Below are 12,361 nucleotides of genomic sequence, written 5' to 3' on the forward strand. Positions count from 1 at the left end.
ATCCGTGTGTATAAGTGTTTGTGCATTCTTGGGAGAATTGCATTCCACGGAGATGACTCTGGACTTGGTCAGAACGACACCAAGCAAGTGTACTATAAAGTTATTTGCACAAAAGAGCGCAATTGTTTCTAAAGACGCACGGCAAGAACTCTGCTCGTAAATGGAATGAAATGGTCGCACGGCGATACAACTTGGAGACGTCGACAAAACTCTATGGACAAGTCGAATTACAAATGCTCTAAAAGTACACTTCGAAATGGACTCAAGAGAAGCCTAAAAAAATTGAAAAAAAATGGAAATTTTTTGTGACTTACTTTGATATGCTGTTTCCAAAACTTTGTCAAAGGCTGCAAAGCGAGTTTATACAAAATACTCTTAGCTGTAGGCCAGTGGATGCCACTGGTGGATAACAGCAATAACACCCTCAACAAAAGCATAAAGTAAAAAAAAAAAGAGTCACAACAAACAATAAGAAACAACGACAAGCAAACGATTGAAAGGAAGTTCACACAATCAACAACAGATGCGCTTTTTCTCATACGAGAAACTGAACATGGAAACTCTCCAGGGAAATTGTTTTGTATGCCATTGCCTGACGCTGCTTGCCAGACTTTCCTGCTGTCGCACACATAGAGACACACACACACACAGTCACATATTTGTATCTGACTCATTCCTAGGAACTTTTACTGAACAGCTGCTGCAGTGCATCCCAGTGGCATTGCTTTGTTGTCCGTCATTGAATTAAATGATAGTCCAAACAGCAACGAAGCGACTGAACTTTTTTTTTTGTTTTGTTGCGCAACATGAGGCACACACTGTCTGAATGACGAACGGACCGACAGACAGATGGACAGACGAACGAAGAGAACCAACGAACCAACCAACCAACCAACCAACCAACCAAACAACCGAGTTGCCTGATCCTCTATCTGGGGGCTATGTCTGTTTTTAACAATATTCGGACCCCCGTAACATTAAAAACTTGCACTTGTTGTCTGTTCAACACGACACGTATCAAATGCATCACTTTGGGGGGTTGAGATAAGTGCACGGGTTCAGAGGGCACTCTGATAAAAAATACTTTAAAGGGCCATTCAATGCATCGATTGAGTTATTGTTTGCGGTTGATGCCATCTCTGAGTAAATGCAGCTGGATAAGATGTGCAGTGATTGTAAATAGATACATATTGTGTAGTAGCTTCATTGCTTATATCGATTTTTGGCAACTTGTGCAGGAAAGTATTTCCAACAAGAGAATATATTAAAGAAACTCAGATAAATTTAGTAAATAATGTTTAATTTAATATGAAAGCTCAGATAACCTTATAAATACAATATATGTATAAATCTAAACATTTTGTCAGATATATTTAATAAATATTTTAGACAAATATTATTTAATGTAGTGGATCTATATTTTTTAAATAAATACATTTTTTTGAATGAATAATTTTTAAATATTTACTACCAGAAAATAAATTCTACAGAATCCTTTTCAACATTATTCAAGGAAGACCTTAACGAACTTGTATTTTGAGATTTGATGCCGCCAGTCATAAGAGTTTTAAATGCAAATTAACTAAAAAAATTGGTAGGTTTTATTAATGTAAAGGCAAATGCTTTCGAAAAGTCTAAGCTAGAATATATATGCTGTTTTTTTTTTTTGTTATTATTAAGTAAATTTTTTAGGAATACTTCTCAGAAAGTTTTGATTCGTTACAACAAGGCAAATAGGGTTAAAAAGGTTGAATTAAAGATACAATTTAAATTGCTCAAGCTTACAGTCAAAAATATTCTACAAAAATTAAAAAAAAATCCAAAGATAGTTATCATCTTATGAATACTACATTATTATAAGTATTTATATATAAAGCATATTTTGAGTCAAAGCCAATTGAGATTGAAATTGTTTAGCCTCTGCCTGACACACTTTATAAATATTTAATAGGTTTTGTTTCCTGAAGCAAGAGGCAGAAGAACTTCATCTTTTGTGTCTGTTGCAACTTTGTGCATAATTTCTAATAATTTCACTTTGAGACGCCACTTTAAAGGCACACTTGCAGCTCTTTTGTTTCATCCTGGCTCGGTATTATTTCATTTTAGCACATCCTCCGTTCTAAGAGGCACAGACTCGAGCATCCTTCACACAGAATTCTGTGCCATTTTAGTTGAAATTTTATCTGTGGCGCTGTCGCAAGTTTTTTGGGGCCAACATTTTAACTTCTAGGCTCTGTGCCACTTTCAACACTTTGCTTTATGACCCTTCTTTTTTTGTTTCTTCGGTAGTCAACGACCTCGCCGTTTGGCTGTAAGCTGTGGGTGAGGGAGTTTTTTTTTAGCATGGCCAGAACGTGTTTCGTGCGTCATTTAATGGCTGCCCAGATACATTTCAGATACAGGACCTGGCCGATTTTGGCTGCAATGGACATGTGTGTCACACGATATTTCGATGTTGCAGGTGGCCAATATTAGCTGCACTAACATCAAAAATTGCTTCCACAGAATGCAAAACAACAAAAGCAACAACTGGTAAACAAACATGCTCTTCGTTTGCATGCCCCATGCCTCATGCCCCATGCTGCATGGTAATGAGTTGCAAAGCAATTGCCTCAAATTGTTGGGGATTACACATTAGCCTAAATTGTGCCGCCCATTGGCAGCACTTTGGGGCAGGTGACCCGAACCGAAAGAGAGTCGAGCATCGACTAATTGCAGGCGTGTTTGATTTACACTACCCATGAAATTGGCCATTTCGGTATTACAGCGCATTTTGTCTTCTTTCAAACGTGAAGCCGACACCCATTCGCAGTGCCGACTCAGATTAATGGACCATTGAAATTGTCTACCCAACTGAGGCGAAAGCTGAGAGGCATTTATTTAGTGCCCCATATCCTGGAGCTGAATCGTCTGTGTTTTTGGTCAGCCAATGAATTAAGGCCGGAGTGGACAGCCTAACTACTTATAAATGTGTATCTGTTTGTCTGTGTATTCAGGAAATCTGTGGGTTTTGCTTTAGATAAGAGCACGCAACTTTAAAGCTTGCTTAAAGTTCCAATGACTATTTTATTTTACTTTTAAAAGGGAGCAACCTGTTTAATAAATGGCACTTTATGTGACCTGTCTTTGGGCGTCTTAAAATTATATATACTTACTATCACAACGTTCATCACATGGCTCATCAGTGTCCAGCGCGTTTTGTAAAACTGTTGCATGGTCGAAAATCCGCGGCTTATCGTAGCCTTGGCCACAGCCAGCAGCTTATGGAGACAAACCCAGCTCAAAGTGTCGCTGACAGCTCTATTGTCATCTTAATTTTACCAATTTATAAACCGCAACGACAGCGTCGAGCTCTTTAATTACTGCTAGCCACAATGTTGCCCAAACGAGTCGCCGGACACGTAGATAAGAGCAGCTGGAGTTGACTCCCCGACCCAGGGGTTCCACGTCCTGCGCCCAGGGACGTGGGGTCTTTGGGGTCGACGGCGACGGCGACAAATGCTGCAGGCGTTTGGCCAACAGACGCTTAATAGCATAAACTTATTTATTTTAAAATTATTATTTATAAAAAAAAGAAAATAACAATAATAAATATGCAGAGCATCGTTGGGGCAGCTGTAGCAGCTTGACTGTGTCGCTTCGTCTGTTGACGCTCGATCCTCGAGCCTTGAGCCTTGGGGCTCTGACGACAGAGGACGCAACGGTTCAGTATGCTGCTTAATTTATGGTCCTCGGGCTGGTACCGGAAGTTGCATATATTATGTGGACCCCCAGCATATCGGATAAAGGGTGGCCAATACAAAAGCCATAAACTTTTAAACTCCACTGTCTGGCGTTGTATGTAATATGTAGTATGTATGTGTGTATGTTTTGTCTTTAATGCGTCGGCTAAATATGCACATTGTTTGCCAACAACTGACGCCCACGCTCTTAGTAACCCTCTCGCCCTCTCGCCCTCTATCACCCTATTTATCTATTATATTTGTAGCCATCTTTTGTAGGCGAGGCGAGCTAAGTCTATTGTTAAAAGGCAATAAGAAACCGTTGAAACACCTCGAGACGTTGCTCGGAATAGAGTCCTTAAGAAAACGATGTTATTGTGAACGAGTTTTACATTGCCAAGGTAACAAATAGCGCAATTTCTGAATTTAGTGGGTTGTTTTATTTTGTTTTTAAATGTTTATTTTAATCACATTGATATTAAGTGTTTCAAAACTGTAAGCAGCTAAAAATTCATATATGACTGACTGGAAAAAAGGTATATTTTAGTTAAAAACACTTTTTAGTTTGTTTAATGCTCTTATTTTACACGTATAGTGCGAATATCTCCTTAAAGATATTTTTTTAATTATCTAAACACTTTTAGAAATGTGCCAATAGCAAGTATTGAGCCTACTATATGTGCTAAGAACTTTTGTAACTTCCGGTCTTTATAAATGTTAATAGTACAGTATACAAGCGCTACATGGGATCCCATGTGCACAAGTGTCGTTGCCTCGTAGTTGTATGTTTCATAAAGTTTTTCGGCTGTTGCAGTTGCAGCACTTTGCTGCTGGGGAACAGAACGTGTTGTTTGCTCGCTGAAACATCATAAATTACATGCGTGCTTTTTGCCACACGCCTCTTGTGTGTACGCGCTCCAACTCAATCTGGTCGACTCCCACACATCCCCTTTCCCCTCGCGATGCTCCTCTCCATGCCCTTTCAATTGCTTGTGTTATGCATATGGTAAACTTTTTTCTTTTGTTGTTGTTGTTGTTGTTGTTGTTGTAGAACTGCTGCATGCAAATGAAGGCGCACCATTTGTAGATGGGCATGAAAATATTCGCTTGATACTCTCGCATATGCGACTATTATATTAATGTTGGTTGGCTGTATAAATCTGCGAATGGCAAAATTTTAATGCTGAAATTTTATTCATGAAGTGCGAATGCAACGGCTAGGATTGCTTGGGATTGTCAGTTGCTGGTTAACCGGCAGTCTACAGATAGGGATATATAATCTGCACCAGTGATCATGCTTATGATTCTTTAACTGAAATTCACATAAATTTACAAACATATTGACAAGTAAATTAAGGCTTGACTTTTTAAATTATAAATATTCACTTTTATTTAATGATAACATAGTTCAATCTCTGAGATTTTAATTCATTTCTATTTAAATCTAAAGACCATACAGATTCCAAATTAAAGTAATTTTCAAATCAGAATTTATGACCTGACTTATTCTTTCAACGTTCATTACTAAAATTTGTTGCACTGTGTTAATGCTGAGGGGTAATAAAATGGTGCTTTTTGCATTGAAACAATCATAAATGCGCAAGCAATCTCCCATATTTCGGCACAGACACACCACAGTCATACACACACACACACCACACCCTAGCTGCTGAGTTGCCAACAGTTATTCATAATCGTTTTGTCCGTATTTTGTGGTAATGTTGTTGGTTGGCCTATGTACACAGCGGCAACAACAATGAATGCTGTACACAAAACGGCCGCAGCTTGCGGTAGAGTAATTTTGGTAAATGTTCGTGGGACACGCTGACGTATGAGTAATATATTTCAATAATAGTTGGCTAGCTGGAATATTACACGACTTTTAGTCATAAATAATTCGAATTGTTTCTTCTTTATGAAAAGAGAACTACATTAACAACTGTGTATTTAAAGTAGGGATTTTATACACAAATATAATTTATTTGATAGTGAAACAATAATGTAGGTCAAAAGGCGTAACATGTCTATTCATATGTATGTCAAATTGACAGGCCTAGATACTCAGCTCTGTCTGTCTGGCTGGCTTTTAGTTGCACATTCATTTGTGAATAATCCCGGCGGGCTGAGCTCACTATTTAGTTAAAACTGTGTCTTGAAGAGCTTCGGGCTTCAGCTTTTAATGGGTAGCTCATGTAACCGGCAATGCGAGTCGTGTTAAGTGGGGTCCATGAACCCCTTGGCATCAACTCTCTTTAACCCTAACCAAACATAAACATTAACGCCTGAAAGTGTTGTTAATATGTGTGTGTGTGTGTGAGTGTGAGTGTGTGTATGTGCATGTGTCAGGAGATACAACTCGATTCGGTTAGCCAGCTATTTAGGCAAATGTTTAGAGTGTTGCTGCTGCTTCTACTGCCATATCAGATGGCATGTGTTCATTTTGAGGAGTATGAGGAAGCCTACGGGCGATTAAATGGATTTGACTCTTAGACTAGCAGGAGCTCAGATTCCACTTTGTTTATATATGGTAATGAAGATTGCTTATTTGTGGCTGAGATTGTGCTAGGATTATGAAATTGGAATTGGAACTGGAAATGGCAAATTGCAGGCTAAGAAATTAATGCATAAGGTTTAAAACAGGCGAGATGTTGAAAATTCTTAGAATTATTCTAAAGTGTGATACCTAATACTCACTGTATCCGAGCATCTTTACCCGCTTGAACAAAAAAAAAATGGTTGACCTTTACATGAGCGTAAAAATTAGCATATAAATGCGAACATTATCAAAATCTACTCCAACCCATGTCGGGCAGTATAGTATATAAACCTTTATACATTGCACAACAGCTCTACAGCAATTAAGTGCTGTGGAAAAGCTAACAACTTTCTGTTAGGATCATTCAACTGCATGCCAACACTAAATGTTAACACCTCCACTTGAGCATCCACTCAGATCCGGTAGCACATTCTCATTTAATGCAATTTGAAATCAAATTGCATTTTATTTGCACAACTTCATTAGCAAACTCTTTAGAAAATTCATTTCGACTCTGCCAATGACTATCAAAGTGTAAGGCACTAGTCACCAAATGGCTGCATTTAGCCAAAACTTGAAAGCCATATCCCTCTCCTAAGCTCCCACTAACACAGTCAGAGTCACCTACAGACACTTGAAATGTCTTTTCGAGTGCGGAAATATTTAATGTGTCACACACGCTGTTCGGAAATTAAATGTAAGCATTGCTTGCACTCGTGGCTCAGAGGAAACAAACTTGGGGCTATGGCAATGGAGCTGTTGCTCCATTACACTAAGTAACTAAGTGATATCGAAATAAGCATTTAGAGAAAGTAAAACTCAGACGTTAAATAAATATGTAAACTGTCATAATCTATATTGATTATACTCATTTGATAAATGCCAATCAAAGATTTACATTATGTTTTTCTCTACAATTTTTCCATTGTTCCTATAACACTATTTAATAATAAGACTTTTTATATAAATTCTTTCTAGATAAACTCGTCTTAATTATTATATTCATATTTCTCCACTGTTAGAAAATCTAATTAAAATATAACTAAGGACATGTTCATGTACCAAAAAGAACTTTTATTTTTTAGTTTCTTGTATTTGACAAAGTTATGACATTTTGAAGTTTTTAAAATATTTTTTATGCTCAATAAATTTGAGTTGAATAAAATACATATTATTAAGCCGATTGATCGTCAAAAAATAGTTGAAAATAGCTTTCGCGAAAATCGAGTTTTCACATTTATGTTGCACAGTGTTCAGCCAGAAGCACAATTTGTACACTAACGAATTCGGTGTGAACGACCAGAGCAAGAGCTGCTCGCCAGTCAAGGTGCTCGTATCATCTGGCTGTGGATATGTTTTTTGTGGGCGTGGCACAAAACCAAATGGCAAAATGACAATGTTTTGGTTGTGTTGTACTTCTTGCTTTGCCCTGCTTTTCTGTTTCGTTTTGCCCCACTGTTCTTCATTGCATGCTTTTGGGTGTTTGTTGTGAATATTTTTGGTGGTCGCTTTAAGAGGCGTTGCGTTTTGGGTTTCAAGTGTTTTGTGGTTCGTTTGGAGAGTTTTCGTTTGTTTTGGCCTCCTTTGTGGCACATTTTGCGGTGCGTATACGTAACATTGTCGTATTTATTAAATTCAACTATCATAGTTGGCTCAGTTTCCCCAACTTTTCGCTCAGTTTTGCCTCAGTTTATTTCAATTGCGATTTAATATTTCACTACTATGGTTTTTAGCTTTTTTGGCAAACTTTTAATTACGCAATTGCGTTATTTGCGCTGTTTGCTTATGCGATTTGCTTGTTGAACCGATTGCTTTTTGTGGTATTATAAATTCTATTTGCTTTTATGAGATTTATTGAATTTTCGTGGAATTTCACTGTCCGCAAAAAGTTGCTTTTTCGATTTGAGTGAATTAAATCAGTGCCACGAGTCGCTTGCCGCTCGCTCTCATTGAAGAGAGAGACATGCAAACTTTTGTCAGCGAATTTTTTGTAGCTACTTTTTGGAATTTCTATTAAATAATTTAAAAGAGTAAAGTGGTGTTGGCCTTTTCGAGCTGTGCAGTCTTTTAAGTAAGCTTAGACTTGACATCTTCACTTTATTTATTACCAACGACGAGTACACAGAGACAGATAGACAGACAGACGGACAGACAGACACATCCTGCTACAGCTTGCTCAAAGCAATAACAACAAATACGAGTAGTAGGAAACATGCTTTAAGCGTTTGCTCAAGTGTGTGAGATTACATAATAGAAACCGCAAATAAATGTATCGCGTACTCCACTCAAGACATAAGCAACAACAATGGCAAGAAAGCAAGTATACAAACATGTGTCTCCGGCGACAGAAGCAAGTACTATGTACTTATCCTGGCACAGGACTTGCAGCTCTCAAAAGCAAAATGAAACCAAAATCAACAGCCAACAGCCAACAGACGCAAACAGCTAAAAGTAAGAAAAAAGCAATGTCTTTTGAGATATTCGTACCTTGGGCAATACATTCATGATGAGTGCCCCCTGCAGGCGACTCACCGAGTGTCTTCAACGGGTGGAGGCGGGGGATGGGGCTTACCCGTTATTCCCGCTGCCATAGTGGTTGTCTGTATTGAGGTCAAAGCGCATAACTTAAGTAGCCGACAATAAAATGCATAACATGGCATACAATCCAAATGGCATGAGAGAAAAGCGAAAACGAAAACGAAAAGAGAAGCGAAAACCTGTGCGAAAATGTAGAAAATATGGCTCTATTTATTTGTACATTAGGCCAGGCCAAGAAGTCTTCTACTTCTACTTCTACTTCTTCTACGTTGACAGCCCGACAGCCTCCTTCCAGTGTGTGTATGTATTGTGTGTGTGTGTGTGTTTGTGTGTGTGTGTCAGTTGTTGCCACTACCCCCTTTTGGTCTGCTGCTTGTGTTGGCTTCTTGTACCTGGTTGAGCAGCTGCTAGCAAAAGGCCAAGTGTTGTGCTTGACATGTGCAAACCCATTGAGAGTAAACCCTGAATACGAGTTGTAGTTTTTGTATCCTGCTGGGGCCCATAAGCATTTCACGCTGCTTTGCTTCGGCTTCACGGGGACCAGAGTGCAGCAGAGGCTGGTGATAAACCTTATCAACGAATATTTAATTAATTTATTAACTTAACAATAAAGTTCAACAAAGCATATTTCTACAATGATTTAAGATAATTTACTTTTATTCAATTACTGTTTTATATACTTAATTCCAATGTGGTTTCTATACAAACTGCAACGTTAAGCGTTTGAAGTACTCTTAACAAGACCAACAGCTAACAAAAATGTTAACAATGCACATTACGCATACGCGGTGTTGTTCTGGTTTTTCACCCATAGATACCAGGACATGTACAACAATCCGATTAAGGCCACTAATTTGGAGCATCGGGACGTTGTGCTGGACATACTCTCCGATGCCCGTGTTGTTGGACCTCTTCTTCAGACCGGAGTATTCCATGCGGATGTGCAACGACGCAATTATATGTACGTTTTTGGCCATAACAGCGCAACTGGTCCATATGCAAATGTAAGTACACAATTTCAATGTACTCGTATGTGTAAGTTCAGTTTATTGCATAGACCCATAATGGCCGCATTGTAAGCACGTCAAATTGTGATTCCAATTACGCAGCGCGTTTAATTTAAATGCTGTGGTCAAAGAAACCACTGAGTATTTTCCCAAATAACCAGCATGAGTTGGCATTTAATGAGTTTTCATGTACTGCCTGGCCAAATAATTTTCAAAAACTTTGTCCTTCCCCTGTCTCTGTCCCCGTTGTGGTCTCTAACTGGCACTCGGGTTGTGGCTGCTGACTTCCATCTGCTGGGTCATTCCATCATTGGCCTCCGTTTCGGCTTTTCAACAGAACAATTCACAAGTTTGCAGGCTGTACAGGCCGCGGTCCGTAACGATCGTAATAAAGACAATGAACTGACTTCAAGTCCACTAAAACAACAACAAAAAACCATACCAAAACAAGAGCTGAAAAGCAACAAACATGCTTTAAGCTTTGGGGGCCAGTTACTAAGAAGACAGCGGGACACATTTTAGTGGAGGGGTTCATTCTGTTGCCCGTGGGCAAATGGATAGATGCCTGGTTTCTTGACTGAGCTGTCTGGTTATTTGTGTCTCTGCTTAATGTTTAGTCTATCTGTCTGAGTGTCCGTTTTGGCCAACTTGTGTTGCCGCCAGTTTTTATAGCTTTTTCATGCTTATGGATTTGCTGCTGATTGCCTTTGTGAAATAGCTGTTTCGTTGCTTGTCTCTGTTATGATTAAATGTGTGTATCGATTTGTAATTAGAATGGGAGCTAGAGAGGACACAGACTTTGATAGAGCACACACCCAAAATTTGATGGGATGAAATAAATAAATAAATGTGAAATAAATGGAAATTGAATAAACGTTCAATTGCATCAATGCCAATTCGAATTGAATGTGAATGGCAATTCAGCTAATTTGACAACAACAAAACGAATTAAATAGAATGAATAAACAGAGAAATAATAGTATATTAATATTTTGTAAATTATTATAGAATAATTTAATAAAAACAAAGCGGAGTCTTTAAGCTAGGGAGCTCAACAAACTTTTGGCAACCAGAAGGAGAGCTCAAAACAAAACCACAAATAAAGTCCACTGAAACTGAAATAATGGATGAGGATAAGTCAAATAAAAATCTAAATAAAAAGGACAATTTCACAAGCGAAAAAAAGTTATTATACTCGTATCGCATTATACATTTTTGAGAAACTTTAGCTCAGAGTTAAGCGTATTTTTATGGCTGCCAGCAATTCGGGTGCAAAGTTGGCCATAAACCATGGCCAAGTCAACTAAGCTCAAACTAAATGAAAATAGACGTTGACCAACCAACCACTTCTACCAAGTGGAATGGAACGTAATTCCTGCATTACAGACTTTTATATTTTCAAATGATAAGTTACAAATGTTGTGGCAAGTGTTGGCAATGGGAAAAGTGCAACAACTTTTTAATAGCCAGCAATTAAACTAGAATAATACAATGCAATGAATGATAAATTATAGACCCAAAGAGAGACTGTCTGAATCCAGGGAAAATGTGTGAAGTCTTTAAGTGTATCGTTGTTTTTCGCATTTTTGCAGGACTCTGTTGGAAAGTAGCTAAATAATAGATGAGAGCATGTCGCGTAGCTTAAACGACATTTATATTTATGTGTTTGATATGAGAAAAAATGAGAGGACGATCAACGCAAAGCGCCAGAGCGCATTAGTTACAAATAAATTATGAAAAAATGAAATTCACTTAAATATTTCATGGCAAAGCAAAGCCAAAACTCTGCTTGCCTTGCTGCGTACACATGAAAAGGATCCAAGAGGGATAAGCAGGCTGAAGCACAGTTGCAGGCTGAGGCTTGCCTACAAATTATCGCTACTCATACTCACCGAGAGTCGAGAGCTGAGAGTCGAGAGCCAGAGCCCATGTGCTCGGGGGCGTTGCCAGACAAATAAGCCAACAAGCAAACCAAACAGACAAACAGACATACACAGAGACTGACACACATACATACATATTTCGAGAGTGTTCGTACAGGGAGAGTTTCAACAATGCCACAACATTTTTCTCGTTTTAGCCAGACATTTTATTTTTATTTATTTGGTTATTTTTGCGGCATTTGCTTTGTGCTTTGTTAGAGACGAAGCCAAAAACTCAGTTGAATGCGAATATTTGTGCATAAACTGCGCTTCTTTCTGCATCTTCTGACCAAGTTTATTTTTATGCTAGGCTGATGCTTAAGCATCCTCCACAGGCTACTCACTGACTGACAACAGACGCCCTCACACGCCCACTCTCTAGATTTAATGCCAACTGACAAAGTGACTGACTGACTGCCAGTCAGACTCTCTCTCTCTGTCTCTCCTGCTCCTCGAAAGACTATCTTGCCTAAAGCCGCGGGCATATTGTAAAACTTTTTGGCACATGTCTTGCATGTTTGCAGTTGAGAAAATGGAGTCCAAGGAGCTGCTGTTCTCCTACCAAATGGCAGCTGAGGGAGACATACTTATTGGTACTTGCTCTGAAGTGCACGCGAAGGCAGCTCAGCTCAGGGC

At 38.7% G+C, this 12,361-nt stretch overlaps 1 protein-coding gene across 1 annotated transcript in view; it reads left to right on the forward strand.

The window, feature by feature from the left end:
- The window catches only part of LOC117789788, a 39,615-nt gene that overhangs the window by 20,364 nt on the left and 6,890 nt on the right, over positions 1-12,361 (forward strand). The window contains exon 9 of the mRNA XM_034628921.1: positions 9,611-9,800. Within this exon, the coding sequence (XP_034484812.1) occupies positions 9,611-9,800 (190 nt within the window). The remainder of the gene's footprint in view (positions 1-9,610; positions 9,801-12,361) is intronic.

Source organism: Drosophila innubila (genome assembly GCF_004354385.1).
Source record: "Drosophila innubila isolate TH190305 chromosome 3R unlocalized genomic scaffold, UK_Dinn_1.0 2_E_3R, whole genome shotgun sequence".
NCBI classification, from domain to species: Eukaryota; Metazoa; Arthropoda; class Insecta; order Diptera; family Drosophilidae; genus Drosophila; species Drosophila innubila.